Consider the following 14,568-nt stretch of genomic DNA (forward strand, 5'->3'; position numbering starts at 1 on the left):
TTAGGATTAAGTAAGTTTTTAAAATAAAAATTAAAAATTCCAAGTAATAAAAAAAATATCTTTAAAAAACAAGAGTTTAAACTTTTCATATTTTTTTAAGATTTATTAAATTTAAAATCTTTTTTTTATTTTATTTATTTTCATTACCTCAAAGATGAATAGTAATAATAACTCACCACAGAGTGTTAATTCATCAAATAAGAGAATAAAAACATTAAAGTCATTGTTAGAAGACGGTTTGATTACGGTGGATGATCAATGTTACTTTGTTTACAATAAACAAAACTATCAGTGTAAGATCGTATTAAGAAATGGAAAAGCTTGTTTCTTTGCAACCGTAGAAGGCAATGACATTGTCGAAGACAGATCAACCACTTTTATAAAGAAATACATTGCATTCATACAACCTACAACAACAACAACAACAGAGACAACAACTCCAACATCACCATCTGCATCTGCATCAACCATCGAAGGAAACAACATAATGTATATCAATAATAAGAGAATATCTGATTATGTATTACTAGATACTGCAAGCGGTGCTACTTCCAATCTAACAAATCAATTTGCCAACATGAATATGAATACACCACCACAATCATCTAAATCAAACAACAATAACAAGAATACACCACCATCTTCTTCTTCATTTTCTCCATTTAAACAAAATGTTGACTCTAATGGATATAGTGATAGCTCTTTCGTTCCTTCTTCAGTGTTACCACCACAAAGATCATTGTCATCGTTTGCAATTATGTCTTCAACCAATCAACACCAGCAACACCAACAACAAAACACATCAAACAATTTAAAGTATAGCTTTAGAAAGATGGATGTTGGTGATGAGAAACAATCGGGATCAATTGAAATTGAATATCAAGATATGGAACCTGCTCGTATAAAGCCATCGGGTGTAGGTAGATACTTTCATTTCAATTGTGATAGATATCTTGCATTCTCTACGAGGGAGAAGAGTTCTTCGAATACTAGTAGTACGGTTAGCAGCAGCAGTCACAAGAATAGCAAGTTGACTCCTATTCAAACAAGCAATGATTGACGGTGGATTTGCATGGGAGGAAAAGGTTGCCGCCACTCTAAAGGGTACTGTACACATACCAGCCGAAAATGCATCGGCCATCCCTTACTCAAAAACCATGGAACTTCTAAAGACCGCTTCGGATTGTGTCATTTTCCAATCAACACTAGAACCACCCGCTTCCATTCGTCGAGCTCTCTTGCCATCGTCTGTATCATTCTCGATCTCTATACCAGACTTTTTACAGATAACAACAATCAAGAACAGCGAAGGACAGCCTATCCATCGGTCACTAAAGATTCTCGATGCCAAATCTACTGGTTCCGTTGTATTTTCACAAAAGATACAATTGGCATTTTACTATCTCCTTCTCGGCGAACTGATTCAATTGGAGAAGATCGATGATTTGAAGCTGGATGATGTGGCAGCGATCTATCTCAAGGGAATCTATGAGCCTGTTGACTTTCAATTGCTACCGACCGTTAAGATTCTCGAGACATTCCTCTATGGCGACAAGCAACGACAATCTCAACTTTTAGCCATTCTCTCCACCCCGAAATACGACGCAGACTGGCGACTTACCGAGAGATGTGATGGTTGTGAATATCTCGATCACTGCAAATCTCAAGCAATCAAAGAAAAATCACAGAATCTCTTGCCAAAACCTCTCAGTCCCAAAGTACAATTGTTGATGGAAAATGAGCGTCGACAACAACAAGATGGTCAATCAGCTGTAACTGATTTGGATTTACTCTATTCCATTGCTTTGAATAGTGACAGAATCGATGATAATCAAACAAGAATAGAATTAGTATCACTTTTACCATACATTAGATCAATCATCAAATCAAACAGCAACGATAACAGTTTAATTTTGACAAGCTACAAGGATCTATCGTTAAATTCTAAACAAGATCATGAAGTTTATCTTTGTTTACAACAGAATCCAATTACACAAGAGTTGTTTGGTTATTCTGTTCTTCATATCAATAACACATTGGAAGAAAACAATGATAGTGGTGCAACCAAAGAAACTGTATACTCTGGATTCGATTCGAGTTCATTTGTTAAGGATTTGGCCTCTCTTTTCAACAAGTATAACAAGTCAAAAGAATCTCTACAGTGTTTCATCTATGATTACTATGAGCGATCTTATCTCTTTGGTCTACTTGCCGGTCAATTGAAATCCGATCCAACCAACAAAGATACTCTAACAATATTGTTGACACTTTTACACAGCTCGGAATGGATCAATTTCAATTTGGGTGGTGTATTCCCCGTAGAAATCCCAGGAAATCTTTTGCCATCAGTCAATCCTCTTATTATCATCCAAGAACAGGTGTCGAAATCAATTGCAACTGGAATATTCCCAATTCTATCGCTTGGTGCCGTTGCCAAACGATTACTTTTACTTCCTTCGATCCCCACTTGTCTGGATAATGATCACATCTACGTAACCATTATTGCACCAAACCATAAAGACAAGATTGCTGAAGAGCTAAAGAATCGTTTACTCTATACAAAAACAATCAAAGATACTTTATTATCACATATTTTCAAAACTCCAAAAGTATCATTTAATGTAAGTTGGAAAGAACAACGACAATCAATATAATTTATAAACTACTAATCGATCGCATTTTATCAGTTTAAAATTAGGGATATCTATGAATATAAGAATCCACTTTTAAACAAATTAAAATATTGTCATCATCATGATCTTTTAGCTGGTTGCAAAGAAATTCAATCATCGAGATCAAGATCGGTACTCACCAATGTTTTAGATGGAAAATATTTAATTGTAAAATATATTGGATCTGGGTATGTATAATTAAATAGTTTAATTATTAATTATATTACTAACTATTAATCTATTTTTAGTGATTTACATGTATTTGAATCAGTTATATATTTATCACATTTCTCTGGATTCATGAGATTGTTTTGTGATAAATTTACAAAGATGATGTTGGTTGAGAATTCGGATGATGGATTGCAAAAGCTGGAATCTTTTAATGATATGTTTTATAGTACAAAGAAACTACCAGATGGAACATTTACAGCAGACAATATAACTATGAATTTCAAATCCAATGTAGAATCTGACTATCAATGTTTGGTCAGTATAGTTTTGGAGTCAAAGGACTCTACTTTTCAACCTGGAAAAGAATATATCTTATCACAACGATTCGATATCAACTTTTTCGCACAGTTCCATCCAATGAATAAAGGTTTTGAAGCAGCTGAGCAACAAGGTGAAAAGTCACCAATGCTCAATCTCTTTAAGAACCCATTGCAATGGACCAACAATCTTGTTGAATCTCAGGATCCAGATATCACCAAGTTTATTGAAGGAATAGAGAGAACCACCCAGTCATTCCAATCGATTCGTGATCAAAACGTTGATCTCAGACTATCTTTGACAGATTCACAATTGGGAATTGTCAAATCCATTGTTCAACGACGTTTACAATTGGTTGTTGGACCACCTGGAACTGGTAAAACTCATTTCTTGGCATTGATGGTGTTGATTATCATGGAAACATTGATTAGAGCAGAGAAGAAATCGTATATCATTGCAATCACTGCACATACTCATACAGCAATCGATAATCTTTTGGTCAGAATTGCTGAACTAAAGAAAGAGTACGAGTCATTTGCTGGTAATGCACTTAATTTCCAAATCGTCAAAAAGGAATCTTCCAAACTCTCTGAAAGCTTGACAAGCCACAACATTGTAAAGTATGATAAGAAACATAAATTCAATCTTATGTGTATTGGTAGTACCTGTTGGGGATTGAATACACTTGGTTTAGACTTGGACATGTTGATCATTGACGAAGCATCTCAACTCCCATCACCACTTGCAGCCCTGGGACTGAATGCTGTCAACTTGGAAAAGAGCAGAGTTGTTGTTGTTGGTGATCCAAAACAACTTGGACCTGTATTAAAAGCAAGCTTTATCGTTAGAAAAGATCTTTCAGTTAGTGATAAACTGGAACATCAAGAACCTAAATTCCACAAATCCATATTCTCTTGTTTGAAAGGTCAATTAGAAGATAGAGGTATTTCAAAACCATTCATTTCATTATGTGAAAATTTTAGGTAATTAAGAGAAAAAAAAATTTATATTATTTAATATTAATATATAATTATTTTTTTCTCCAGAATGACTGATAACCTTTGTAGATTCTTTTCAATTAATTTATATGGACCAAGTTATCAGAGTTTTCTTCCAAGAAAGGAAGAACCTGTGAACAAATTGTTGGTTTCTCCACAGTATGTGAACAACGATTTAATTCAAACGATTTTCAAGAATAACGATATTGGATGTCATACAATCTTGTTGAATCATCAACAATTTGGAAATCGTTCAGTGGAGGCAGAGATTGTTAGACAAATCTATAAATTCACTAGAGACAGTCTACAATTGGAGAATAAGACAAGCGATGAGATTGAAGAACAACTTTGGAGTTCAAAAACATTGGGTGTCGTCACTCCAATGAATATTCAGAGAGTAGAAATCCAACAGATGTTGGTGACTGAGCAACAGAAATATGGTTGTCGTGAACAACATATGCCACATGTCACAACGGCAGAGAAGATGCAAGGACAGGAATTTGACACCATTGTCATTTGTTACAATGGTTGGAGTGCAAACATCAAGGATTCCGATTTTATTTTCAATCGTAACAGATTGAATGTCAGTTTCTCTAGAGCCAAGAAACGTATTGTTCTGATCATTTCATCATCACTATTGAAACCCGATGAAAAAATCTTTAACAATCGAAAGACTGATAATGCCTATAGATTCTTGAATGAATTTATAAAATACTCTTCCATACATAGATTCCAAGTTGAACAGGTACCAGCTACACCTCTACAAAACTATAAATCTCAGTCAACTCCACAGACTCCTCAATCACCAACCAATAATAATAATAATAACAAAGATGATACTCCAACAACACCAATTACAAGTATAATAACAACAACTATTCAAACTAATCCACTATCACCTCAAGATGAACGAACTCTTCAAAGTGAATTCATGAGAAAATTGAATATGTCAAATAATAATGATAAAGAGTAATAAAAAAATTATTGGTTTAGATAATTATTTATGTTAATTTAAAATTTCATAAATGAAGGGATTCATTGCATTTCTCCATTTGATGGAAACTGGACCTTGACCCTGTGTATTACCTCCATCTAAACTTGGTGGAAGTGAAAACTGTATTGTTTTTATCGATGTATACTCGTGTAAGCTTGTTAGAGAAGCTCTTACAACACTAATGTTTATAAAATTATAATTAATATTGGAATCACATGATCTTTATAGAGAATTACTTACCTTAAAATAGCGGTAGTTCTATTTGCTATTGCTGCACCAGATACGTTGAGATCTGCATCTGCTTCTGTGAGTGCTATTGGTATAGTTAGACAACCAATTCCATATTTTGAAGCTGTCAAAATAATATTTCTCAAACCTCTTGCTAAATCTGATGTAGTTGGGAATGGTGATTCTCCCCATGGTGTACGATCTATAAATTTTTAAAAAAAAATATATGTTTAATACTATTTTTCTTTATCATATTATTGTGTTTAATTACTTTTACTATCAGCTAATAAATGGAAAACAACTTGTACATCTGAAAGATTGGAATGCTTAGTAATAAAGAAATCACCATTCTTTAGATCTGTTGTATCGACTGACTCTTTAAACATCTCTATCTGTTTATCGATTGAATCGAAATGTAACTCTGTTGACATGTTACAATATTGAATGAAATCTAAGATATATAAAATGTTAACTTTTAAGTTTTAAAAAATAAATGAATAATAATATTAATTACTCTTTTCACTTTGAGAATTAAAAGAAAGTGATGGATCTGCTAATAGAATGACGGCGGACAGTGAATCGGAATAGAGTGTTTGGATATACTCTATTCTCTTGGACTTTAAGTATTCACCGGTTGACACTGGACGACACAAGTGTAGAGGTAGGGCATCGATAAGTTTGAATTCGAATAACTTTTTCTTTTGAACACCAACAGCAATCATTAAACTCTCTGTTACTTTGTAGTATGACTTTTTCGATGCATTTGATTGTGTCATCATCGATGACTTGGGTGAAGTCGACATGACAGCCGCACCGAATGAATCTTTTCTAGATGGTTTACTGTTCATAATATCTGTAACATCCGATCCACCGGTAGTAGTAGTCATTGCTCCACCAAGTGTCATTGATTTACTATGTCGTTGTGGTGATCCAACATCATTTAATTGTTGATTTTGTTGTTGTTGTTGTTGTTGATTATTAATATCTATTTGTGATGATTGTATGGTTGGTGATGTAATTGGTGATGTATTACTACCTTGTTGTTGTTGTTGCTGTTGATTTGTTTGTTGTTGTTGTTGATTTCCACCAGGTAAATTCTTCTTAAATCTATCAAAAGAGAAGAAAGAAGATGCTCTTTGAACACCTTTATCTAAACCTTGTCCAAGTGATCCAATGATTCCAACCTTTTCAGGTTCCTTTGGTTTATCTGCAATACTACTATCTCTACGACTACTACTATTACTTCTTGTTTTATTTACACCTGTAGTTGTTGTTGATTGTGCATTATTATTATTATTATTTAAACTTGATGTATTATTACTGTTGCTATTGCTGTTTGGTATACCAAAATCCTCATCTACTTTATCCAATTCATCTTTTGTTGTTTCTAACCAATATAGATCATTCAAGAATGATGTAAAGTCAGCCTTTTGTTTTATCTTTAAATCGTTGATTTCATTCTCATATCTCTTTTCCACAATTTCAATCTTTTTTACATTGTCACTAACCATTTGTTCTATTATATCACCAGTATGTCCATGATTTGCTGCTTCTTGCATCTCTTTTGAATGACTATATATATTTTTAAAGATATAATTAAATTATTGATAAAATATAATAAATTTTAACAAATTATGTAATTACCTTTCATTTATAAATTGTAATTCTTCTTTTCTTTTACTTAATAATATGTTGAATGAGGTTGCAAATAGTTCTTCTTGATTGATTATCTTTTCTTTGGTTTCAATCGATTTGTTGACGAGATAGAGGAACATTTTGATACGCTCTTCTTGAAGAGTCTGGTCTGCAGTTACTTCATTTGGTAACATACTATTCCAATAATGTGTTCTCTCTGTATATTGTAGAGCCAGTGTATTTATCTTTTGCTGTAACATTGACAATTGTAAACTATCAACTTTGAAATAGAAATAATAAACAATCATTAATAATAAGAAATTTATTGCTTTGCATTATTATTTATATGATCATCTTTTTTTCTTTGCATACTATTTAATTTATCTTGATCATCATTATATCTTATATATTGATCATCTAAAAAGGTATCGATGGTGTTTAGCAGTGATACAGAGAGATACGGAGGAATATCAAACTCTTGCATGAATTGTGCAACTGCAACCGATGTATCTTCACCCTTTCTAAGATGAAACTGTGCAGCTACATATTTCCTACCAACAGGAAACTCTAATTGAAATGTAATATCTGTATGTGATATCATCACTCTGTTACACCTTGATATTACTATATAGTAATACACGAAATTTGCGAAAATTTTTTTATAATTAATATTTAAACATTCCCAATGTGAGCTTCACATGAATTAAAAAAAAAATAAAAATAAAAAACAATAATTTATTTATATATATTATAATATAACCCTGTCTTTAATTTTTGAGGGATTAATGCAAATATATTTTTTCCTCTAGAAAGACGATAGATAAATCAATTTCATCATAATATTAATATTTATTAATATTAATATTAAAATCACAAATAGAATAATTATAAATATATTGATACTCTTTTATAAAGAACCATTATTAATGATAAAACACTTTTAAAAAAATCTAAAGAATATATTATATTATATTTTTTTAAATAAAAATAGATATAAAAAAATTTCAACACTCACGATTTGATGAAATTTCAAACTGATAAAGTGTGAAGATCAACACACAATAATTTCGATGTTTATCGATTTCAGGTTTATCTACATACGAACGATTTATTTGGACAACTTGAAATATATGAAAAAATAAAAAATTAATAAATTATAATAATCTATTTCTATGACATCTTAAACCACTCTTTAATCAAATAGATGATCATCCAACAAATATGTATTGTTCAAACTATAAATACTCTGTTTAGTGAAATTATAAAATAATCAAATATAAAACTTTATCTATCTAAAATCACTAATAATACTAAAAAAAAAATGTTAATAAGTATGTATTTTTTTAATTCAAGATTTTTAATATTCTTTAACTAAAGAACAAACACTGTTGTTGATATTTAGATACGATTATGAATCTCTCAATTCATAGTGCTCAATCTGTTGCTGCTACCAGCAGCAATAATACAAATTTCAATTCATCAACCAACGCTAGAATGAACCAAGCAACAAACGATTTAGCTAGACTTCCATGGTCAACTCCTTTCTGGACCTGTTGGTAAACTACTACGATGAAAGCTATATTCAATATTCTTTAAACTATAATCTATCGATATATTAAATAAAAATTTTATTTTATTTCAATTATTATTTCATTTAAATGATGAATCGTCATTTCTTGTTATTACAATAACTTTGGTTTTTTTGGCAAACGAAAAACTTTATCGTGAGCAAAAATCAAATCAAAGGAAGTTCGTTGTCAAAACAAAGTTTTTATTTTTTTTTAATTTTTCAAAAATTTTGTGGTTGTCGGTGTGTGAGTAGTGCAGTGGAACCAACCTCAGCTGACTCTCGACTCTGAGCTTAAGTTTGTTACAGTGATATTGTTCTACCCTTTTCCCTTTTCATCATTCATCATGGCTGAAACAACCACCACTACCAAGAAGTGTGTTCAAACTCACGGAAAGAAGGTATATATCTCTATCTATTGTTATTATAGGTTTTTTAGTTAGTGTAGAATGGATACAGGATCTATGATAGGAATAAAAAACAACAAAAAAAACAGATTATTGATACAGAAACTCTATCTACTATCCATTATCTAGAGAAACGCTGTTGCCGTCGCCTATACCACTGAAGGTAAGGGATCAATCAGAGTTAATGGTGTTCCATTGTCATTGGTTCAACCACCAACCTTGAGATTGAAGGTTTACGAGCCACTCGCTGTTGCCCCACAAGGTTCATACAGCACTCTTGACATCCGTGTCAGAGTCCGTGGTGGAGGTCCAGTCGCTCAAGTCTACGCCATCCGTCAAGCTTTGGCCAAGGCTGTCGTTGCTTACAACCAAAAGTGTAGGTATTCATTGGCTTCTATCAAATTTATCACAATTGTATTTGGAAAGGAACTATTTGATTTAGAATTGTGAAACTAGTTCAGATGCAATAGTGATTATTTTGGGTAGAATATAGAAAAGATAAGAAAAAGTAGAAAATTATAGAAACTAACAATCAAACATTAATTATATCAAATAGACGTCGATGAGGCTACCAAAAACGAAATTAAGAAGGCAATTCTCGCCTATGACAGATCTCTCTTGGTCGCTGACCCACGTCGTTGTGAGCCAAAGAAATTTGGTGGTCGTGGAGCTCGTGCAAGATTCCAAAAATCCTACAGATAGTCATTTTATATTGTTATTCTGTATTGAAATAAACGGTACTTTATTAATAAACTGTTCAGTCCTGTTGAAGATATACTCTTGATTCTTCACTTCCACCTTTGTTTCCGCTTGGAAGTCGGTCAGTTTCCGCCCACCACACTTTTTTTTTTGAATTTTTTTTTTTTCAATTTTTTGAATTTATTGCATAAAATAATTTGATTCAAATGAATACAAGTGTCAATTGAAAGTATAAATCTTATTGAATGTTAAAAGAAATTTGTAGGTCGTTGTGCTCATACAATATTCCAAAATCCTACAGGTAGTCATTTTATATATCTTTTTGAATTTATAAAGTGTATCATTAATATGAATTGTTTTGTATATTAATTTAATATATTCTGCTGAACGATCCATAAGTATATCCTTGGTCCACAGTAGGCTTCAGAAAGACAGAGTGGTTGTTTTGAGAATGGAAACAATCCATTTTCAATTTTTAATTTTTTTCACCTATTTAAATTGATATATTGTACATTTATAAACTTTAAAATAACAACCTTTAGATTTTAGTCGAATATTTCATATGTTGTTATTTATAATAATTGGGTAAATATGTGGATATATAAAGGTAGTTTAAAAAAAAAACAAACAACATTAAATATTCTTTTTTCAATTGTTTTTTCTTGGTATTTTTTTTTTTTTTTAATTATTCCATATTAATATTTTTTCTTTTGAAAACTCTAGATGGAATATCCTTGTTTCCTTATTTACATCAGTGTTTCCACTTGGAAGTCAGTTACTCTCTCCCACTTTTATGTTTTTGTCAAAGTTGTGGTTTTTAACTCAAAGATACCAAACATTTGATCAATGACGAGGTAATACTGACCTTCTGGTAACTTTGATCTATTTCCAAAGTGATCTAATCTCTAAAATATCCTCACCACTCGAACTCAATAGTTTAGTTTTAAGTACTTTTATTCTTTATTTAAAAGTCATTTAAATTCTTTGATTCACCCTTTAAACAAGAAGAGAAGAATTTTATTTATTTCCCCGTAAAGTGAGTACGACATTCTAATTAAAATTAGTTCTTGGTTGAAGATTGGAAGTGGTTCTTGGTGTTTCTTTTTGTTAAAGTACTAAAACAAAAAACAAAAAAACATTTATTTTATAAATTTGGTGTAAATCAACAAAGGTTAAAATAGAAATTTAAACTTTCTTCACAAAATCATTTGAAAAAAAGGAAGAGGAATGACATTTGTTCTACTCATTTAGTTAGGAGCGCAAGGATACTAACTGATTAAGTTTAGAGTTTTAGCTATTTGGAAACATGTATCCTTAAACATCAAATACAATTTAATGGGACATAAATTTAATCATTTAAATATAAAAGATAGCGAATTTGGATAGTCTAAATTTTGATTTGGATGACTTTCAACTATGGAGCCTTTGATGTGTTGTTTTTTTTTTGATTTTAGGTTTTAAATTTCATAATTTTTTAGAAGTGACAATACAAGGTGGAAGTTGAGATGTTCAATAACACAAAAACTGTACCGCGGGTCTTATTTCAACTAGGGATATTTAAAATGAACGTCAACTAAAGACCAGGTGGGGGAATGATATCTGTTCTATTTTCTACTCCTTAGGTTAGGCCAACAGGATACCACTACTGAGAGAGGGCTAAGGGAGTCACAGCGGGCTGTTAGACGGATAAACGTAAACGTAACATTTTAGAGTGATTAGATCCTCCGTTTGTAATCCACGACTAAGAAAATAGTATTGAAACAAAAAAATTCTTTATTTTAATAAAAAAAATAACTTAAGTGTTGTTGAGATCCTTTTGCCGATAAGCATACATACGTCAGTGGTATATACCTCCGTTCATTAAAAATATCCCATTAATGTGGCTCCATAGTTGAATGGTACAATATTATCTTAGGGTGATAGTGGTCTGGGTTCGATTCCCGGTGGAGCCCCAAACTTTATACTCTAGAAGGGTTCGCATGCGGTTTAATTTTTAATTTTTTTTAGTTTTTTAATTTTTTTTTTTCGCCCAAGCCTCTAGCAAAGTTGGTATGATTATATCAATACCCTCTCAGAGCGAAATCAACTATCATTATTCAATTCACTTTATCTTAATTGTTAAAGTATTCTACATTTAAAATCATTTAAAGATAAATGTTATTATCTATATACAGACAAAAGGCAAATGGACCATATATTAAATAAATTATTTTTTTTAAAAATTATTTTTTCTTCAAAACATCAACTGTCACCATTCCGTACTAAATAATTGTCATGTTTGAGTTTATAACTTTTTTTTCTTTTTTATTTTTTTTTATTTTTTATTTTTATTTTTTTAAATTAAGACTTATATATTTGAATACATCTTACTTTGTACTTATTCCTAATATATTATTTAACTTTAATAAATTAAAAATATAAAAGATAAATACTAATCTTTAAGTTTGGTACTAGATGGTAAAAAAATAGTAATTTTACTGTATTAGATTAATGTATTTTCCAATTGTATTCCTATTTTGGATAGATGCTGTGGCACAATGAAATATACACCATTATCTAGACATATTCATCCACTCGAAAGAATAAAGTTTGCTCATGCTCGCTGAAGACACTGGTGCTTTTCACTCTGGATGAATTGCACAGAGTCATCCACTGGTTTAACCTGTTCAAACTATCCACCACTGCGGACGTTAACTCTAGTAAATCGGTTATCAATGATAACTTATCATTCCGCTGGGTAACATTTCCACTACTAACCTTCCGTTCCCTAGAGTGTCATTAAATATTATGTACTTCCCTTGCTCTTCTATCACTTCTATCTTGAGTCACCCACACCTGATCAAATCAAGCTTGTCAACAGACTTATTGCTTGGTTTTTCACCAGTGCACCTGATGCCAAAGCAAAGTTCACCGCTTTGATGTCTTTGGATAGGTCTTGCTTTCACTGGAATGATGGTGGTCTGAATCAGTGGGATTTATCTCCTCGCTCTGCTGCTTACAAAATATGGGTTTTTAATAGATAGAGTAGAAGCAATTCATTTGGTTACTTCAAAAACTTGGTCATCCATGCTTGATTGTGCCAAAAAAATTTACTAATCCAACTTCTTCACCATCCTTCAAACTGTTCCATTCATCTTGGATGGATTTTAGAAACAATCACTTCTCCAGAGTCACACCAGGCAATCCCATCCTTGCTGATGATGGTAGTCTCTTTACTCTGAAGGAAATCTATTCTATCCTATTCAACCACAAGTACCCCCTATCCGCCGTACTGAAGGTCAACTAACCATCCAGATTGGTCACTCTTTGGTTCTCCAATCTCAGTTCCTACAAATATCCAAAGTCAAAGCGCCTATGCTACGTAACAGCATATTCCGGCTGTACTCTCACACATTTCCCATCAACCACAAGCGCACTGGTTATATCTGTGAGTTCTGTGGTGATACCTTCACTGAACTCTGCAACCCACATGAGAAATTTCTTCTTCAAATCCAGGAAATGTAGTTTCACAGCAGTTCCTTTCTCTTATCAAGCATATACCACAAGTAACTATAGACTTCGCAATTGGAAAGCACATGAGCATCAAATTCGAAGGTCCTATTCGTACTGCTGCCATGACACGTAAATTTAAATCTGATTGGAATCTAATCCTTCCAACTACGTGCCACCACTTTATACTGTTGTTCATCAACACTCAACTACTGTTAGATCTATTCAATCCTAATACCACTCAACTTATTAATTAATAATAACCTTAAACAATAATAATAATAAAAATAATAATATTTTTTTGGCTATTTCTCACGGCCTGTGTGAGAATGTATATATAATATAAACAAGAACTAGCATGTTAATATCAATACCTGCAATTTGTTGATTGATCATGAGTCAACAAATCTTTTTTTTTGTAGTGTAAAAGTCTTAGACATTGGACAAAGTTGTGGTATGTGGTTGATTGCAAAATAAATAGATATATAATTATAAGTTATATGTTATTGTTGTTGTTTTAGAAAAAGTATAAAAGTAGCAAAATACAATTTGCAACAAGGTTAGTTTTAAAAATAGTTTTTGGTTTGGAAAAAAAAAAAAAAAGAAAAATCCAAATTTTCCTGACTTGAAAGGAGCGCACCACGCACTACTCCAGTATCTACACCTTGACTATCAGTATTGGTAGTACAAGGATAATGTTTAAAAAAAAAAAAAAAAAACTGTTGACAGGATTTATTTAATAATCTCAACACACACTTACACCACAACACACAACCACGTCAGCCATTGTAAACTCAACTATAAATACAAACAGCCTACAACCTTGAAGTTATATCATTGTTATACAAATATTTACTTAAAATAGGAGGCAAATTAGAGATAATAAATCAATTGTTGTCCAAACTTTAGATTCATATGTTTGTTTACACATTCCCCAAAAAGATGATCCAAGAACAATTGTTGGGTATTTCTTCATAAAATGAAGTGCTATTAACAAATCTCTAAACTTAAATTTAGATTGTGTTTGATGTGCTATATCATTAGAACATCCAAAAAGTGAAAGATGTCTTTTGTCAGTGTAAGTTTCATCTAAATGAAAAAAATAGGATAAATAATTTTTAAAATGTTTTTTTAAGATAAATTTATTTTTTATTTTAATTTAAATTTAACCCCAAATAGATAATTTGAATTTATTTATCAATAGTATGTTTCTAACCACTAGAGGTTTCCATATCAATATTTTCTCGATTTTTGTAATTCCCCACTTAAAATCAAAAAAATATAATTTTAGGATATGAAATTTAACCCGCATTTTTAAATTTATAGTGTGGAATATCAAATATAAAATTTATTAATTTATACTTCATTTTTCAATAAACAGAAGAAACAT

At 31.5% G+C, this 14,568-nt stretch overlaps 6 protein-coding genes and 1 non-coding gene across 7 annotated transcripts; 5 read left to right on the forward strand and 2 right to left on the reverse strand.

The window, feature by feature from the left end:
* Positions 1–154: 154 nt before the first annotated feature.
* On the forward strand, positions 155–5,132 carry PPL_07991 (DEAD/DEAH box helicase; the record flags this gene model as incomplete). The annotated part of the gene is made up of 5 exons (XM_020578823.1): positions 155–1,025; positions 1,051–2,621; positions 2,688–2,860; positions 2,921–4,144; positions 4,208–5,132. 5 exons carry the CDS (start codon positions 155–157, stop codon positions 5,130–5,132), a joined length of 4,764 nt encoding a protein of 1,587 aa, XP_020431287.1.
* Positions 5,133–5,194: 62 nt separating this feature from the next.
* Positions 5,195–7,210, reverse strand: PPL_07992 (uncharacterized protein; the record flags this gene model as incomplete). Its single annotated transcript, XM_020578824.1, has 6 exons — positions 5,195–5,205; positions 5,246–5,373; positions 5,394–5,583; positions 5,653–5,832; positions 5,896–6,953; positions 7,026–7,210. The coding sequence occupies 6 exons, from the start codon at positions 7,208–7,210 to the stop codon at positions 5,195–5,197; spliced, it is 1,752 nt and encodes a 583-aa protein (XP_020431288.1).
* Positions 7,211–7,338: 128 nt separating this feature from the next.
* PPL_07993 (uncharacterized protein) lies at positions 7,339–7,617 on the reverse strand (the record flags this gene model as incomplete). The annotated part of the gene is made up of 1 exon (XM_020578825.1): positions 7,339–7,617. The coding sequence occupies one exon, from the start codon at positions 7,615–7,617 to the stop codon at positions 7,339–7,341; it is 279 nt and encodes a 92-aa protein (XP_020431289.1).
* A 720-nt stretch (positions 7,618–8,337) lies between these two features.
* On the forward strand, positions 8,338–8,576 carry PPL_07994 (uncharacterized protein; the record flags this gene model as incomplete). Its single annotated transcript, XM_020578826.1, has 2 exons — positions 8,338–8,347; positions 8,419–8,576. The coding sequence occupies 2 exons, from the start codon at positions 8,338–8,340 to the stop codon at positions 8,574–8,576; spliced, it is 168 nt and encodes a 55-aa protein (XP_020431290.1).
* A 354-nt stretch (positions 8,577–8,930) lies between these two features.
* rps16 (uS9 family ribosomal protein) lies at positions 8,931–9,692 on the forward strand (the record flags this gene model as incomplete). The annotated part of the gene is made up of 3 exons (XM_020578827.1): positions 8,931–8,984; positions 9,120–9,366; positions 9,547–9,692. 3 exons carry the CDS (start codon positions 8,931–8,933, stop codon positions 9,690–9,692), a joined length of 447 nt encoding a protein of 148 aa, XP_020431291.1.
* A 1,878-nt stretch (positions 9,693–11,570) lies between these two features.
* Positions 11,571–11,641, forward strand: PPL_07996. Its single transcript has one exon. It is a non-coding gene; the product is annotated as a tRNA-Pro (tRNA).
* Positions 11,642–12,319: 678 nt separating this feature from the next.
* On the forward strand, positions 12,320–14,496 carry PPL_07997 (uncharacterized protein; the record flags this gene model as incomplete). The annotated part of the gene is made up of 5 exons (XM_020578828.1): positions 12,320–12,388; positions 13,601–13,632; positions 14,044–14,142; positions 14,383–14,431; positions 14,470–14,496. 5 exons carry the CDS (start codon positions 12,320–12,322, stop codon positions 14,494–14,496), a joined length of 276 nt encoding a protein of 91 aa, XP_020431292.1.
* Positions 14,497–14,568: the final 72 nt, after the last annotated feature.

This window comes from Heterostelium album, assembly GCF_000004825.1.
Source record: "Heterostelium album PN500 unplaced genomic scaffold PPL_scaffold8, whole genome shotgun sequence".
NCBI lineage: Eukaryota > Evosea > Eumycetozoa > Acytosteliales > Acytosteliaceae > Heterostelium > Heterostelium album.